This window comes from Chiroxiphia lanceolata, chromosome 8 (assembly GCF_009829145.1).
Source record: "Chiroxiphia lanceolata isolate bChiLan1 chromosome 8, bChiLan1.pri, whole genome shotgun sequence".
Taxonomy (NCBI): Eukaryota; Metazoa; Chordata; class Aves; order Passeriformes; family Pipridae; genus Chiroxiphia; species Chiroxiphia lanceolata.
Genome location: NC_045644.1, coordinates 33242446 through 33261560, shown reverse-complemented (window position 1 = coordinate 33261560; position 19115 = coordinate 33242446). Strand labels below are relative to the sequence as shown.

The 19115-nt window shown below is 39.4% G+C and overlaps 1 protein-coding gene across 2 annotated transcripts in view; it reads right to left on the bottom strand.

The window, feature by feature from the left end:
- Positions 1-19115, bottom strand: part of MYPN (myopalladin) — a 68080-nt gene that overhangs the window by 47395 nt on the left and 1570 nt on the right. The window contains exons 1-2 of one of the 2 annotated variants that reach the window (XM_032694180.1): positions 9293-9552; positions 160-1098 (exon numbers count right to left, since the gene is read on the bottom strand). The exons of the other annotated variant lie outside the window; for it this stretch is intronic. Coding sequence (XP_032550071.1) covers positions 160-1097 — 938 coding nt within the window. The 5' untranslated portion in view covers position 1098; positions 9293-9552. Of the gene's footprint in view, positions 1-159; positions 1099-9292; positions 9553-19115 lie in introns of those variants that run through there. 2 annotated transcript variants of the gene reach the window in all.

Here is a 19115-nt window from a genome sequence, read left to right as displayed (position 1 = left end):
TGTAGAGAGCAATTTTTTTTCTTAATCAGTTTTTGGTAACCAAGATCAGGAGATTTCTGCTGCAGATTACTGAAACTCATGCATCAAAATATCTGGACAGAGGAAGGCATACACCTACCATTACAGACATACAAAATGACAAGTGCAGAATATGTTTACCTGACTTCAGGTGCTGGTATTCCTACCACAATGCAGTCCAATTGCACTTTGGTTCCTTCAGGAACTTCCCTGCTCTTCAGTTTCTGAGTAAAGCGTGGTGGTTGTCCGATAGGCTCATCAGAATATACAGATGCAGATTCTGACTCTGTTTTTAGCTCTGCACTTGTTAATTGATTAACAGATTCCAAGTTTGCTGCCTGTTGATCATCTGTTTGTTCAAATGTTTTTTCTGCTTTGTTTTCCAAGTCTTGAGATGCTGGAATGGAAAGTCTTTCTCTGTTTTCTGATGTGAGAGACAGGCTAGAGATACCTTTTTGAGCAGATTTATTCTTGGAATCAATCTTACTCCTGTAGTTTTTGCATGTTCGGGGTCTTATTCTTTCAGAGTTGTGAGCTTTGAAAAGTGAGGAGAGCTCCTCAATGAAATCTGCTGCCTTGTTTAGGAATTCCTTTTTGGATTCTGATTCAGAGGGGACGTGATGTTTCTTCAGATCTTGAGAGCTCCCTTTGGAGCCCGTTGTATTTCTGATATGGTCCTGACAAAAGTTGGAGTGCAGGCCGTTGTCTGATGTTTTCAAAGCTGTAGACTGGGCCATTTGTTTGTGTTTTCCCGGGTTGTTCAGCTGTTCTGGGGGATGCTGTGACTGTACCTGAAGCTCATCCTGTTTAGTTTCCAGTGGATTCTGATCAATAGCTTGTCTTGCTAGGTTTACACTTTCATCAAGCTCTTCTTGGCTCAAAAAGGCAGAGAGATCTGGAAGGTCATCTTGAGCAGCTACCTCATCTGAATCACCAGAAGCGTTGCCATAGTGGAAATTATGAGAAACTGGTTCTGATCTGCTTCTTTCACTCTTCCCTTGATGCTTAGTTTCAGCTAAATAACTCTCTCTCAGAAGCTGAGATATAGAAGTTGAGGTTTCTAAACTGTCGTCTTGCATGCTGCCAACAAAAAGGACAGATAGGACCACACCTTATCAAATTTTTTGATTGAACACACAATTACAGGCTTTTGAAAAGCAGAACACAACATTGTCAAACTGTCTGAGCACTGAATACTTGTAATACTTGAAGTAATTGTAAGTATGGCCTTGTTCTAAAGGCCTGCTTCTGTGCATACTGCCAGATGCTATTGCCTTTACCCAGTGAAGTTCATCTTTTATCACTTTCTGCTGTAGGCAGCCTTACATAGCTGAAGGAACTGCAAGTGTGGTATTTTCTACTCTGTTCCAGCCAAAACTTCAACTACAGAGCTGTTAACTGAGTTTCAATGTCAAATCTCAGATGGTCACAGAATATTTTGAGTTGGAAGGGGCCCACAAGGATCATCAAGTCCAACTCCTACGTGAATGGCCTGTACAGGGACAGAACCTGTGACCTTGGCATTATGAGCACCATGGTCTGACCAAGGGAGCTAATTTAGCTAAGAAACAACCTCATCAGACAGGTGAAGTGTTGGATATTTCAGGGACTGAAAGCTGTGAGAGAATAACAGTACTTTTAAATGAAGTAAATTTAGCTTGAAAGGCACTGCAATAGCAAGTAAATGAACCCTCAAAAACATTTGAGGGACATGAGAAGGAAGGAAAAAGAACAAAAATATTCAATAATGACAATTTTTCATTTAAAACTCCTAAAGATATTGCATTATAGGAGGCAGTACTGGTGCTAAATGTTCTATACATTCTTAAATTCATCATTATTTCTAATAAGCTATTTAAAGTAAAGAACTATGTCATGGTTTGATACAAACATAATTTGTACTGCAGGGTTTTCAAAATCATTATCTTAGGTCATCCTGATTCAGAAAAATATACCACATGAGAAGACTGTATTAGAAAGCCTATACTTAACCTGCATGCTTGATAAGCAAAGCTAAAGAATCCCTTTCCATACTGAAGCAAGTAGGTCTGCATAATATTGTCCCTTTCATTTCCACAAGAGCCATTATGAAAGCAGAGAGATTCAGGCATCCTGTTAACACACTCATCTTAAGGTGGCCTAAGTATGAAGACAAATGACTGCCCTTTATCACCTTTCAGAGAGCTGTTATCTCACAGATACTGAAGCAAGTGCATGACTATTTACTGGGTCAGTCTCTCAGAATATGCAGTGCTTATTATCTCTCTCCTGCTTCATTTATGGCCTGGCAAGTCTTGCTGTGATGGTTTCAAATATTCCTGCTCTAAGGTATCTGGTTTGTTGCACTGCAGAGGGTTCTGTTTGTGTCGTGGCATCAAGAGAAGGGAACATCCATGCCCTGGCATTGGCCATTTCCATTCATAGCCTTATGTAACTGCTGAAGTTGCCAGAGAAAGAAAATTAAAAAAGGTATCTCTGCTGTAAAAGGCTTTTGGCTTTTCTAGCAGGACAGTTGTCCCTGGAAAAAAGCTGGTAAAAAAAATGAATTGATAATATCTCGTACTGCTGCAATATTTCATCCTGGAACGTGAGTGACAGCCCTTGTTCCTTATTTACAAAAAAGAAAGCTCCAATTTAAACTCTTTATATTCTTCTTTGATTTGTTATATAGAAATTCTTTTTATTACGTAAATATCTGGCATTTTAGATTTATTGATTTTGCTTTGTTTTTGTAATATGAAACAGGGAAAATCAGTAAGACTGCAAAGGCACCCAACCAAAATATTGCTAAGTTCTTGCCTGTAAAAAAATAATAAATAAAATGCCATATAAATTATATGCTTCTAAGCACCCAGTGTAGTCCCTGCAAGTGAACCAGAGTCTGCAATCCTAATTGAACACTTGGCATTGAATTATCTGGCACAGTGTTTCAGTGGAGCTGTGGCACATAGAGAACACTGATTTGGGAAGCCCACACGAGATAATGTTGTAAGCTGTTCCGTGACTGGACAGAGTTTGTAATTTAACCTCTTAAGAATACAAAGAGGCTTAAAGTTCCTGCTCCGTGGATACTACTTTTGCTTGCTCAGCTTTAACTTCTTAGGCAGCTGTGCCACCTTACTGAAGCAGAATATGGTTAAGGGGTTAGATTAGCTTGTTTATGTGCTGATCACATAGTATGTGCTGTAAAGGTCACAGCTAAAGCTATAGTTTCAACTCCAAAGGGCTGAAATATATTCTAACATAGGGCGCTTACAGACTGGAAGTGAGACCTGTGCCATGAATGAAGTGCACCCCTGGAGCCTCCTCCCTGCTGAAAATCGGGAGGGGAGAAGCAGAGCCAGGGGAGAAGCAGCTCTTTCCTCTGCCCCTTCTTTTTGCTGGCTGAGCCTGCAAGAAGAGAGCAGTGTGTGCTTTAGCAGGATGTTACAGGATGTGCAGCCTCCCAGAGTTCTCTTCTGCGGGAAGCAGCTCCCTGCTAACCCCTCTAACTGGGATTATACCACCCAGCTCTTTGCAGCTTTAGATGCCACAGTGGAAGGCTGTATTTTATATGGCTGGAGAAGCGCGTGTTTCACATGGTGGCAAAGTTTAACTTGCTACACTTCTTGGCCACTCTTTCAGAGTGGCACATCCTCAGTTCATCTCAGTGTTTGTAAAGGCCATCAGGCACTGAAAAAAGATGATACAGGTCTTTAGAGAACACTGGACGCACTAAGGAGGACAGGCAGGCAGGGAAGGATGTGTGATCAAAACCTACTGAAGTCTTAAGACTTAAAGAATGATTTTGTTGAAAGAATATATGAAAATTATCCAACTGAGACTATTCAGGGTTTTATTTTCCTCTGTTGTACAGATATTGCTTGATTTTCTCATTTAAGTGCCATTTGAACAGAGGTTGTTTATCACAGTGCAGCTTTTCTGCAGGTAACCCTTATAAAGCAAGTGTTTGTTCAGTGTGGTTATTTGAGACTTCGTTCTGGGTCTTGCATATCTTCTATTCGTCTTTTGAACAAAGCATTGTAACACAAAAGAAATAATTTCTGCCAATTTGCTTAAGGAGTATTACTGCAATATAAGGAGATACTCTCAAAGATGTGTTTAGATTGGCAAAATAGTTTTATAATTCTAGTTTTAAAAAAAAAAAGGTGCAGTGAAGAAGCCACTGTCTGATAGCAAAAGGGGAAAAACAGTTCCCCAGCAAAGGACCTGGAACAGCTTCCTTCCTTCTGCCCATTGAAGCAGAAGAGGTAGAAGGGAGCAGAATTCTCCTTCTTGTGTTGGGAAGCAAGATATTCATGAGAATGAATCTGATGCCAAATTCTTACTACTTAGAGAGTCACTTTTCTTTAGAGCTCACCCTAAACATTTCAGTCAGAATTTTATATCTAACTCTTCTCTATTTTCACCTTGAATAGAAGATAACTTTTTAATTTTTTTTTTTTAGTAAGGAAGAAGTTGGGTTCTAATCAAATGTAGCAGTGCTTGGCTACTGAATTTTTAAAATATTTTGAATTATATGGTATTTTTAATTAAATGGAAAGTGTTAAGTTTCAGCAAATGTTGCTGTTAGGCTACCAGGGAATCCCATTAATTCTGCCTTGCTCATGCCTTGAGAGATGTCTGGTTTCTTTTTTTTTTTCTTTTTTTTTTTTTTTCTTTTTCTTTTCTCTTTTCCTACAAGGATCTGTACTATCCAAGGACTACAGAGAGCTGATGACGAGGGAAGCACTGGGTAAGCTGAGCCATTTGCATTTCACAGTCAGGGAACAACAGCTTTTACTCAAAGGAGACCCAGCATAGAGCCTGAGAGGGTCTCTGGGCTAGATGGCAGTAATTCTGAATTCAATATATTTTCTCAAATATCTATTAAACCATCTTTTTTGTGAGTGAAAAGGTATAACCAGAGGATCAACTATCCTATTACAGATCTGACTAATGATAATTAGTAATAATTTAGCCCTTCTATAGCCAAAATTGGAATCTAAGCTTCAAACTTAAGATCTTGAATTCAGTCTTTCTCTTTGTTTACACTGAGATGTAGAATTGGCCTCAACATGTCTTGAGCCTTCCCTTTAACTTCTCCTGACTGGGGCTTTGGAACAGAACTGTCTCTGTAGCAGCAGAGAAACCATCCCTGTGTGCAGTGGCACAGGACACTGGCACTGGGCAGCAGCACAGCACACCAGGTCATGGAGCTGGCCAAATGTATGCAGGAACTGCAGGTGCCTCTGTTGAGCAGAGAAGTGCAGATAACTGCAGAAAACTCTGTTGAGAAAGCAGTAAGAAGGACAAACTCTAGTAAAAACACAGTAGGTGTCTGTGGTGTCAATGAAAGCTGACTGGAAAAATGTCGTGATGAATCCATATCAAGGGGACGAATTGCAGTGCTAATTACAAATAATATTTCTAAACTGGTGTTATTTAGGGTGGAAAATGTGATGACTGATTCCAGCAGCCTGCAGTTCTCTGCTCTTGACTAGCTCATAACCTACAGCACCAAACCAGTGCACTGAGGGCAACATTTTTTGCTTTCATGGGACACAAGGAGTCACCTTGGGCACCCGTTATCTTAAGAGGCACCGGAGGATGCCACGAACAAAACTAACTCCGTGAACTTCTTCCATCTACTAATTCAGTTTCCATTAGCCAACTGAGTTTCCAAGAGCTCATATTTATGGCAATGTTCTCTTATTAGCCAAGTGATCCTTAGGATTAAATATTCACAAAGTTAGAATTAGTTGCCACTCTTTGTTTTGGCAGTGGTTTGACCCGAAAATCCTTACATGGAAGGGAGGAAAATTGCACCGCAAGGATCTTGCACAGCATAACACCAAACACTTTCATTTCCTCTTGTTTGAGGCTTGTTAGACTCATTGCTGAGTCATCACTGAAAGAATCTGAGCTTTTTCTAAGAAAACAGCACTAGTGAAATCTCAGCAAAGCTGAAGAGAATCCCAGATATGTCTGATCTATCTCTGTTTTATTTGGTGAGAGACAGCTTCAAATGCTTGATGCCCTGAAGATGTTTTTTTCAAACTCCCCTTCTGTGTCATAATAAACAGGTTATATGTAAATAGCAGATTTAATGCAAAAAGTATTTGAACGTCTTTGGCTTTCAGCTGTAGTTAGAAATTCTGGTCAATACATGTTGTTCCTGTCTTAGTTTTTCAAACTATCATTACTTTTACTGAGAGTGCTTTTGTATGAAACCCAGCATCAGAACAGCTCTCAAACTGCTGCTTCTTGCTCTGCATTGAGGCACCTTTATTAGCTTTACACAGCAAGACACTGTGTGCCCAGCAGCTCAGTTGGAAATTGGGAAGTTTAGCAGATATCAGAGGCTATATACACTTCACCATTAATTTAATTGCACATAAATTGCATTTACCTACAGACTGTTATGAAGTCTTTCAACTGTATGATTACAGGCTGTGAAAAACAAGCTAAGAGATGACTCAAGTGGTCTGCCTTGCAGATGTTTGATGATCACAATCACATTCTCCTGTGCTTGCAGGAATTCTCATGTAGCAGTTGCCATTGTCACCATTTTCCTTACTGCCGGTTGACGAGCTGTAGCTGCTGCGAGACAGACGTTGAGACTCCAGACACAGGAAAGGTTAGGCTGGAGCAGAGGACTAAGATTAGCAGTTCTGTGTGTGTTTGGGGGTGTGAATGTAAGATATTTTTAAAATTGTGTTTGGAAAGCTGTGTACAAGAAGGGGATGTACTTTTCTGTTTTAGATACATTAGTGGTTTTGAATTCCGTTCGAGTCAGATAACTAAACTCCCATTTCCAAGTAATGTGATTAAATATGGAAAATAGAGAGCCTCCAGGCTCAGGAGTGTAACAACTTCTGATGGAAACAAAATCCCTCCGAAATGGGATGGGATAAATCCTTTCTCCAAGTTACTCTGCAACAGACACTGCAAGAACCCTGTGTGCACTTGGAGTCTTGCCCTGGCCCATGGCCTCACTGTTACAGTATTGGACACCCTAAGCAGTAGAAAATACTGAACTCTGCTTCAGGGAAAAAGCATGTTCAACACTCACTAACTTTTTCAACATTTCCTTCATACTCTCACATAATGATTTTTTTTTTTACTCTTATCACAAAAAGTCTTAATTTTTTCATAATTAATATTGTCCCCAAATAGTTCTCAAAATGAGAACTGAGACCCTTTATGCCATGTCTCAAACTCTGTTTGCCTCCTCAGTGAATCTCCTTGAACTGCAAGGTAAACAATATCCTAAAGGAACTCCATATAACATCAAATTGAAACAAATAAATTGAAGCTGACTTTTAAATTAAAAGGTCAGACATGAAGACAGGTGATGGCTGTCTTTGAGGCCTGCCTGGGATGCTTCTCCATCCTCCTCTCCCAATGAACTGTGCAGCCAGACCTCAGATGTCAAGACAAGTTCTGAGTGTACTTTAAGTGCTTGTAACGTAGGACAAGTTTTTGTTGATTCAAGTAACGTGTACAGTCCAGTTTCCTTCAGGGATTGCCCACATGGGAAAAAGTTTATATGAAAGGCTAAAAAAGATGCATCAGAGATTCACAATTTGATGCTGAATGTACATACAGAAATCCTCAATGGAAAAATATAACTAACAGGCAACAAGCCTTTCCTCACATTATTTCTTTCTTTTTGTCCACTGTTCTGTCCTTGTCATGCCTTTTCATTGGCTTTCCCTCAGAAAGTTGTAACATAAAAGCTTTCACATTTGAATCATATTTTTAAACTACAATGTTTAAATGAGATTTATATTAGGCGGAATTAATTTTCCCATCCCTTAGACTATTCCTGTTTATGAAAACAAGCACTAAACCAGTGAAGTTTTAAACAGAAAAGTAAACTGATTTTTTTCTCTTTCCCCCCCCCCCAGTGATTTAAGTTACAGTTGACATTGCATTGCCCAATTGCAGTTATGGTATTGTGTAAATTTTTAACAAACTATCTTAATGTTGTATTTATGAGCAAATATACCTAGACTGCTAATTCTCAGCAGCTGTTGATGAGAAACATTCTTTCAGTACCACAGCAAGAACTGCTGTAAAATCTCTAAAGAATGCACAGGGGTAAAAAAATCAGCACAGAGCACACAGTTCCCCTTTGTGTTTGGTACTCCTGCAAATGCAAGACCTAACTAACTCCTGAATTGACCAGAAATAATTTTCAATATGTAAATATCATTCTGCTCAGCTATAGGAACTAACACGCTTGCTATTACTGTTTAAATTTGTTAGCTGTTTTTGAAAAACAAACAAACAAACAAAAAAAAGACAAACGCAAAGAAATGACCTGACCTTAGGAACCTTCAGGAAGTGTAGGAGAGGGAGAAGAGCAGAGTTGAAGTTTATGAATTCGTACCATTAACATTTGCTGATTTTGTTTTCACTCTTAAATTCTGGAGCATCTTCACAAATGTAAACCTCATGACCAAAACAGAGCTACTGATAAAGTAATCAGTGTCTTTAGCATGATTTGTATGATGTCCTATTGACATACTCTCAAGAGCTACTCTGATGTCTTGTCAATCGTTGGCATATTATTTGATAAAACTAAATATGGGCTTCTGATTACTGCTTAATGTTGCAATATATTGGGCCAAACATTTGCTACTGACAGTCAAATACTTTTCTGAGAGAGAGAAAGAGAGCAAGGGAGATAGTGAGAGCTCAAGGGTGAGAGCTATGCCCTTCTAGCAGGACTGTTTCTGCAGCTGTTGTGTACATTAATCCAGAGAGCAGATCTCCCTGCACTAAATATAGCACAGGAGTCATTTTACATGACAGAATAAATAAATAAATAAATAGAAAGCATTTAACTATGGGGACCTCATTAAATTAGGTTTGATTTTGCTTAAGAAGGAATTCCAGATTATGGCAATTTTGTTTAAGGCTGAATACCAGAACACAAATGTTTCAGAACGTGGAGGCAAGATAAGCGAGACGAAGAACACGGTCCCACAAGGAACTTTTCAGGTCATTAGAATCTTGTTGACTCTTTGGAGCAGTCAGACTGGCTCCAAGGGATTTTGAGAACCCCACCAGTGCTATTCAAGTCCTTTATAATGCTGCAGAACACTGTTTCTCTTTCACTGCAATGCACATGCCCCAGCATAATTTAAACCAGTCACTTTAAAAATTATTTGTCCCCTATATTTACCTTACCAGCTACAATTAGCATTCAAATATACATGCTCATCAAACTCTTCTACGCTGCTGCAAAATCATAATGTATCCCAATCTAAAGCTGAGGGATTACCTTCTTCAATTCCTCCAGATGTTGCTGCCCAACCCTGGCAGTGAGTAGCAGCGACAATTATCCAGAAGTGTGAGGTTAAAGCTACGGAAGCGAGGGAATTCTTCAAGTCCTCAGGAACAGAAACGGCTCGGAGTCCATGGAGCGAAGGAAGTTAACCTTGGTTATTGTGAGGATGGCTGTGAGGAGCCGGACAACCTGTCACCACCGGAGCGATCGCATTTGTCAGTTTGCAGGTCCCAAGTTATTTTGAGCGGCGTAAACCATGTGCCCGCGGAGCATTCCAGCTCATTGGCCAGGGAACTGCTGCTCCCACAGCACCTACCGCACCGAGCGCTTGCTCCTCACTCGCGGAATGGCCCCCGGAGATGCTTATGAGGGTTTTGCTGCTTCATCCAGGAGGGTCTGTAGTGGCATTGTGTCACTCTTGTCAGCCGTTTTACACTTTCTAAAATTACTAGTTACTGCTCTTTCTTTAAGTTTTGATCAGAACTCGAAGATTGCCGTCGCTGGGGAACCCATCAGCTGGTAACATCGTAAAGGTTTTGCAATTCCAAAGGCAAACTCAGTAAACACGTGTGATTTAATAGTAAAATATTCCTGACTTCTTTGAAGTGTTCGTTTTTAAGTTAAATAAGCACAGTGAAATAGTGCAGAAATCCTTCAGGATGACCTGTAACTACAGATCCTCAAAAAGACAGAACTCCTAAACTTATTATTGAATGCACAGAAATAAGCTGTTGGGGGAAAAGTAATTAAAAGAGATAATTGAAACTAAGCCATAAATAAAACTGAGAAATAAACATAGGTGGAATAATTTCAACATATTTTAACCACTACGCAGAAAACCCCTATTACTGTATAGAATTTCATTGCTTAAAACCTTGACTGACTAAAACTTACCACATCACTTGGTAAATGTAGAGACTAGATTTTCTTTTCTACTCATCCTATACACCAGCAACAGAAAGTTGTCTGGTATTTTAAACAGTTCATCTTACCAAAAACGCTGCTTGATTTTTGATATTTTATTTAAAATGCCTGTCACAATTGCAATTTTAAAAGATTACTAAAATGTTATGCATTTATGTTGGGGAATTTATATACAGCCCTTTTCATATCTAACGGTGTTATAACTGGCTTCTTGACCTTCTACCAGTTCTCTCAAAATGTTATGAACTGAGCACCTGTGCTACAGAAGAGGTTCTCCTGTGGAGTGTAGTCCTTCAGAAAGCTACTTTATGAGTCATAACAGTATGAAAAGTCAGAGGTAAAGGCAGTTCTTCCATGAAAAATTTCCTGATGCATTGGAGGTACTTTTCTTTTACTTCTGTCTCTTTTTGTAAAATACTGTGATGGTTTAACCCCAGCTGGCAACAAAGCCCCACACAACCACTTGCTGATGGCCCCCTGGTGAGATGGGGGAGACAATCAGAAGAGTGAAAGAGAGGGAACTCATGGACTCAGATAAAGGTGGTTTAATAAGTGAAACAAAGCCGTGCACATACACAAATCAAACCAAGGAATTCATTCCCCACTTCCCCTGGGCAGGCAGGTGTTCAGCCGTCCCCAGGACAGCAGGGCTCCATCACGTGCAACAGTGACGTGGGAAGGCAAACACCTCTGAATGTCCCCCCTCCCTTCTCCTTCCCCCAGGTTTATGTGCTGGGATATCCCCTGGGTCAGTGGGATCAGCTGTCCCAGCTGTGTCCCCTCCCAACTCTTTGTGCCCCCCCAGCTCCTCGCTGCTGGGGTGGGGTGAGAGGCAGAAAAGGCCTTGTCTCTGTGTAAGCTCTGCTCAGCAATAACAAAAACATCCCTGAATTATCAAAACTGTTCAGCACAAACCCAAAACACAGCCCCACACCGGGTGCTATGGAAAACAATTAACTCTACCCCAGCCAAAACCAGCAAAATGCCATTGTCAGAATAGCATATGAGCATTGTTCATGGCACGGTTTCCTTGATGAGATGGAAAGGCTATATAGTGAAGTCAGCCCTTCTTTTGGGTACAGCTGAGGCATTTTATGGGTTGGGTGATGTCTAACGGATCTTTATATCGGGAATAAAGATCTAATGTATTCTTTATAGTATCTGTAACAGTTAGATGTGAACCATGCAGTGCTGACAGGAACTGCATGTTGGTATTGTACCACACGCTGCTGTGCCTTGGGCATTACAGGAGATGGGTAGGATACAAAGTCTGAAGGCTGAAAATAAAGTCTGATGTGTCTGATAAAATAATTGTAAACCTATGGGGACTTCTACTGACTTGCAGTTATTACCAAATGCTCATGGAGTCTTGCTGCTTGTGTGCTGTTTGTGAGCTGCTGTATGTGCATGATATTGCAAAATTAGGCAATGCAAAGTGATTATCCAAGTTGATTGAGAAAAATACAAAAAATAGAGAGAGATTTATATAAGATGCTGGAATTGCAAAATCACTGAATAATCTGAGCAAGACATAAACTAAGGTGTATGTACAAAATATAGCATTGAGAAACCACAAAAGTTATGAGCCTTTACTGTGGCAAACAAACTGACCATTGTAACAGCAGGTGGTACAAGGCCAAAACTTCCGGGAACCACAGAAAGTTGGAGCACACACAGTGATGTGCCAGGTCTTTCAGAGCTGGCATTTTAATGGAGCAACACAAGAGAATTTCAGATTCACTAGTTTGCATTTCGGAGTTTCATTATTTCCAGGTTCATGTCCTTTTGTCTTTGCTGGCTGGCAGAAGAATAAGGCATAGCATCCCAGAGTAAATTATGTGAGCACTAATTCTCTCTAGATCATATCTGTCAAAGCTCAAACTACCTTCACAAGCAGGAAGGAGTTTAAAATGGAACTTTGTCATGGCTGGTTGGCTGTCATTCCACAACAGGATTATCAGACTGTATTTGTAAACCTACGGATTTATCATAAATGGAAAATTCTTGATTTTCGAGGTATTAGGATGAAATTAGTACTATTCTATTTGTGGCATGTGCCAAACCACTAAACAAGAAACGAGATGTTTCAGATTTGAACAGCAGGGGCAAGTCCTCTTTCTCTTTTAGATTAATAGAATTTAATGAATTACCTTAAAGCCATTATTCTTTTGGTAAGAAAAATGTCAATAGCAAATTTCTGAGTGTTTCTGGTAAAGCTATTTCAATAGCGATTTACAAACTTAGTGTAAGATAATATGAGTTGGATATTTTCTGTTTGTATCAATGTGTAGTGCATCTCTCATCCTGAGCATGCCAGGTGTTGTGTAATTCTAATTCAGTAATTTAGAAGTAGAGACATATCAGAAGGGTGAAAGAAATGGCAGCTTTTTTCTATAGAAAGTACAAATAATAATGTTAAAATGTTCCTTGAGTCCTATTTTTGTCACCCAGCCCAAAACAGGCTTTATCATTTAACAGGGAAGTGCTGCTGTGAGGATTTCCGAAGTGTTACTAGAGAATTTTTCAGTCTCCTTAATTATTTTGATGAAATGTACTAGTGATTTATGGGGCCTGATGCTGTTTCCAATGAAATCAGAGTTTGTTCTGTCACTAGCATCAATAGGAGAGGAGTTAGACCTTTCCAAAAAGTTAGTTATAACCACAGTAATGAAAGCAGTCTTCCAGTCATCCACACAGAGCCAAAATCTCTTGAACCCCAATGTTCCATCTATTTGCTTCTCACAAGGAGTATATCAGTAGTTTGATTTGTTGCAGTAGAAAAGGTGCAGCTGAAAAATGTTGTAAAGATTTCTAGAAATCACAGAGATAATCCCCAGAACATGAAATAATTGATGTTAGGGGTGGCAATAGTAAAAGCGGATTTGTAAAATCCCTTTTTTTGTAAAAAAACTTTTACTCAATTGTAAAAACTTTTACTCAGTTGTAAAAGTGTCAGATTCTTTAAGATAGATTCCCTGCCTCAAAACTATGGAGGACACTGTGTCCTTATTTTAAATTGTGATATTTTTTCTTGTGGAGTATTATCCACTGTAAAATACAAAAGTTTTATTCAACTTCTTATATCACATTGTTTTTAAAAATAATTAAAAACTTGAGATAAAATGAATGAGGACTCCTATCTATAGGATTCAATGACGTGGAGACTACGTCTGGTAATCAACAGAAACCCAAGATCAGAAATCAGTGGATTAAAATTAATAACCGAGAAGTTGGGTTTGAATACCGGACAAAATATGAAGGGTATGTGCTGTTCCAGTCATGACTTTCTTTGGGCAAGTGAAGCAGGAGGAAATTTGATTTGACACTGATGCCAAAAAACCAGCTTAATTGAAAGGTGTGAGATTTACCAGGGTTACTGCTCCCAGCATCGTCAGAGACGACAGGATCCATTTGGACACTATAGGATTTCACTGCCCTGATCGCAAGGCATGACCAGTCCAAAACAGACCATAAAAGGGGATCTGATAATGCCAGTTCTACTGTCTTCATCTAATTTGGAACACTCTGTGATACATGAAATTTGCATTCCTACTTTGACCCCTCTCCTTCCCTGTCTTCTTTTCCTTTCTTACTTTATTTCTTGTCTTTTATGTCTTTCTACCTCTTGTTAATAAGAACCTGGTGTAGCAGACAAGGCTAATTTTGCTCCGTTGTTTCAGGTCTCCAGCTAAGGCAGCCCTGGCTGGCGCTGCCTCAGCCTGAGGATGGCGTAGGTGTGCAACATCTTGCTGCAGCTGGCACTGCCACGGACTTGTTTTCCTTGGATTACACGTAAGAGAGGGCACCAAGCCCAGTACTGTGTTTGTACTTTTGCTGTTCTTTTATGGGGTTTGCCCTCCTCTTTCTTGTCTAAACTGTTATTCAGATAGAAGAGGATTAGATCCTAGCAGCTACAGATCCATGAATTTCAATTGGCTTTCCCTTTCTTCAGGACATACACCTCCAAAACATCTAATCAGGAGATTCACAGCGTGATTAATGGTACAAAGAGTGGAGTAGCTGCTTGCTTAAACCTAGAGGAAAAGGAAATACTGGAATGTTACTAAAGTGAAAGCCATACTTATGATTTGATTATTTGAACTTTTTCTCCTTTTACTTGTATAAAAGTTTAATTTTTTTCTCCCAGTAGCTGTGTCTGGGGTTGATTCTTAGTAGATCCGACATCTACACTGTCTGCCTTTTTTAACCACTTACTGTTGTCCAGAGACAGGGGCATGAATTGTTTTGACCTGGAATTGAGATTAACACAGCAACACGTTATGAATTGTGTTTTTAAAAGTGGATTAAGGGTTCGTCTAGGGAGGTGTATTTTGTAACCACAGTCTCTATTTCCAATTACACATTCGTCAAACAGAGATTTACAGTTCACTCCTTATTCTTATCACTTAAATGGCCTTGTACATCTAGAACAGAGAGCAGAATTTCATCCAGGCTGCTTGCAAAGAAATTAAAACCCCTTAAAGAACTGAGAGATTTCACTGAGAGTCTGTTTGGAAGTTTGTTTAGCATAGAAGAAAAAAAAAATAAATGTAGCTATTATTTGTGGAAACCTGATTAATGTGAATTGCATGGTAATGAGGAGAATATACTCAAAGGTAAAGACTTCTGTCTGACCTAAGAACACATATACTATATATATAAAATATGGGTACCTTCAGTGTCTTTAATTAGGCATAGTGATTTTCCAGTGTGTTTCTTTGGTTTATATTAGAGGTCCTAAGGCCTACAGCAAATTACCCACAAAGTCCAGGCAGGTGGCAGGAGCCTTCAGCAGCTCAGCCTGATGGCAATGTAGATTAGGACTCTTAGGATTCTAGAGAACCCCAAACCAGGATGAATGGCTGTTGTTTTGAGCATCAGAGGCTTTTGAAATCTGTTCTAGACTATGAGAAGTGTAAAAAATAACAGCTCAAGTCAGATGTTTAATACAAAAAAACATTCAATAACTCAGTTGCCAAAATTATACTTCCTGAGATACACCCCTAATCAGAATGTCTTAAATTGTTGGCAGAACAGAATAAGGAGAGGGCATTCATGGATAGGGTACATTTTAAAAATAATTTCTTGAGATCTCTTGCTCTCCAGGCACACTCAGATGAGGGTGTCAGTGTTTATCAGTAGTGGCATGGCAGTCAGCTCATCTCTGAACCTGTGGTCATCAGCTCACCTCAGCTAGGTGACCTCTTTGGAGGACAGCAACGTGATTGTTCAGTGAGGTAATGAGAAGAACTAAAGATGAGAGCTTGGGAGGCAGATTGCCTAGAAATGCATGGCTTAGGTAGCAGGAGAGTATAGTTTGATAACAGTTTGCTAAAATATGACTCGATGGAGAGAGCGGGTACAGTGTATTCCAGTGGTGCAACAGGATGAAGTGAGAAGTGGTCAGTGCGAAGGGCCGGAGCTGGGGCAGGCAGAGAGTATCCGTACCTACACGGAGCCTGTCATCTCGACACATGGGGGCAGCAGAAAAGCACGGCAGCCTCTGTGCCAACAAACAAGATGCGGAACGTTCCGCGGGGTTCGGGAGCTCGTGTTGCCGGGTTACACCTCGGGCAGTGTGTGCTGCCTGCTCTGGGCACGGGGGGCAGAAAGCACTGGCTCCCCCCGGCACAGACCAGGGGAAAAACCTTCTGCTGGAGTTCCAGGGATTTTAAAATGTCCCTCCTTTGTATTAAAACAGGGCCGTTTTGTAATGAAAACACAGCTAGGATATCATCCCCGAACTCTGAGTCCCATGAGGTGACCGGATTGGGAATTAGTTACTGTTTTCCCAGCACTTCAGTGTGTCACCTTATTCTGCACGCTTGAGATCAGTTTACCAGCCCCTCCGGATGATTTTGGCACTCTTTCCCTTCCCCTGCCTCATCTGTCTGGAACGCCTTCCCTCAGGCCAGTGAGTCACCTTCCCACTTTAAATGTTGCATTTTCATTGTAATACTAAACTGACTTGTATTATAACATAATTTGTAAAAATGCATATGAAGATGTACTGCAAAATTTTATCTATAGATACCGATGAAGCTTTAAAACTCCAGGGGTTTTTTTAGGATTCAGCTTTACTGACAGAATTAATTTTAAAATAAGGGTCTTTTATGTCAAAACACAAGCAAACTTTCAGAAAGAACACAGGTAAGAATGAAAGTAAATTGTTACTACCAGCTCATTAAACACCATCAGTATCAGAATCACTCTGTTTACCTGAAGACCAAGCGACATGTAGGCAATGTAAGCTCACTTAAGTAAGGATCGTGACCCAGAAAATCACCTCATAACAACAGCAGCAGGAGGTACTGGCCATTCTGACTAGCCATGCAGTTTGTTAGCTATGCCAAAGGTAACTTTTTCACAAGTATATAAAACAGAGAAAGAGAGAGAAAGAAAATGAGAGGAGGATATGCCTTTTCTATTAGGAATCTAAATGAGACCTCTAATTTTTTTCAAATAAATCACCTCATAATCGAAAATACTGATGAATACTTTCCCAGGCCACATTTGAGCCAGTGGTTCTGCTTATTCAGTTGTCAATCTCCAGAACCATCTAATTTCCTAACAGTCAAAACATTAATTTACTCAGTGGAAGTAGTCAAAAGATCTATCACAGAATTTAAAATACATTGTGATCTGATAAACCACACCTATGACAAGCCAAGTTTAGATCAACTGGTATATCAGTGACATACAGTAATGCCATGTGCTATCCCACAAGTTATAAAAGGAATTTTCTTTCTGCTTAGGGTGCCTTTGAAAATCCTTTTTTAAATGTCTCACTTCTTTTTTGCTTTAGAAAAGGAAGAATATTGGAAGACTTCAAGCTACGATACTTAGAAAAAAAATGCAAATATTATGGTAAGTGTATTTCATTTTATCTGATTAGTAAAGGCCTCTTGAAGCACAACAAAACCCTTTTGGCGTGTTTAGTTGCTGGTGTGGGGCTGCGAAAATTCGATATTTGAACTAAATTTTAGATGTTATGCTCTTAAAGTATACACTTATATTGGCCATTGACTTCCACTGGGAACCAATTTACTCATCTGAGGGTTTGACCTGGTGGAAAGGGAAGAAGAGAAAGTAATAGCTTTGACTTATTGTCCAGTATACGTTCAAAGTAATTATGGCAAAATCAAGCATAGTATTTGAATCTTTAATTTCTCAAAAATTAAAAAAATTTACAAGGTTCTTGAAATGTAGCTATAAACATAAATTTAGTTGGTAATTCTTGAGCTTTTAAATCTCACTTCAAATTATGTCTGTTTAAATTGTGCTTTAAAAAACATTTTAATTCTACTTGTCAAATGGTATTTCTTTTAACTTGCTGTGGTTTTGTTAGAAAACATCAGGAAAATCAATATAATAATAGTATCTGTTTTGTCGTCACTTGGGCAAATAGTGAGTTCTGTCACTATTTAGTTAGTACAGTCAAAATTAGCTGTAAAACTAATAGTGTGGGAAGTTTTAAAATGAAGATTTTACGATTGTATGTGTTGTTATTAACTATTCTGAACTAAAATTTAGCCAAAAGATAATAATGCTCATAAATCTGACTTGAAAATGTGCAGACACTGTAAGCCCAAATCCTAGATCCTTAAGGGGTCACTGCTGATATAACTCACTGGAAATTACCACTATTTTTAGTGGCTATAAATGGAACACTTCTGGGTTCTTGCCTGTTTTAATTCTGCAGGGAAGCCAGTAGGGATTATTGCAGTTATGAACAGACTACTTTAATGCTTATGGTTATTATAAACACAGAAGACAACACAAACAGGTTTATAATGGTGATGAGCTATTTAGAGGCTCAAACTTGAGCAAGAGGTCAGGAAAAATTATAAAGATCACATGTCATTTGCCTCTCAGAAAAGTAATTTTTAATCCCAATGCTGTTTATTACAAAGCAACGGCTTCTTCATAAGACAAGTAAGCATTCGTTTCCTTCATTTTATTAAAAAAAAGAAGTTGAATTTATACTCAGAGGAATTAAATTTGTAATATTGATACTGTCTGTTAAAGAGCCAGTTTGCCTGGCTGAGTTTGCTACAATATAGAGGCATATAACAGTGTTTGTGTTGAATTGTTTGTATTTGCAAGAGTTTTACTGCATTTGGGCACAATATTTTTGTACAAGTCTGCTGGCCAAAAAAATTTGTGTGTTTTCTGATGAAATTGGTTTTTCAAGCTGACTTCTCTGCTGGTAGTCTGTCTGGTTTTGGATGTCTCCACTGGGTCATGGGGTGAACAGAAGCTGCTGGCTCAGTTGGGTACTCTGGAAATGCTGTTTCTTTTCCTGAGACAGTCTCAGGAACAGTCTCTCTTAAATCTCCAGGGACCCGTGCCCTAGGACTACTCTGAAATTTATGTCTGTGTATGTTTAGGAGTAATTTTGTTGTTCTAGAGCCTTACCCAGAAGCTGAAAATAGCCCTGTATTCTTCTTTTATAAAAGTAAATACATGTGTGTAAAGTGGGGAGTATCTAGGATCCCTCAAAGGATCATTTCTGATTGGGATCAGTGATCATATTTAGTGTTGTCTTAGTGACTTGCTGACATTACTGACAAGAAAGCCTTCATCAGGCAGATATAGGTGATGAATCACTGCTATCTCCTTCTCTATCCCAGGAAAAAAGACAGCTACATGCAGTGGAGGCTTGGCACATACGGCTGCTCTACTGTTTCTGCTTCCAAACGATACACAGTTGCTTTGGCTTCCCCTTTCAAGCTTGAAGTTTTAAATGGAAGCAGTTTGTTGTACGCTGGTGGACCAAGTAAACAAAGAAATGCTATCCCAAAAACATTCACCCAAAGTCTCCTGCGGTGAAATAAGACCATCTAAATCACTCATAGTAAAAAATCAACAACAAAAGTGTCAGCAGTTTTGC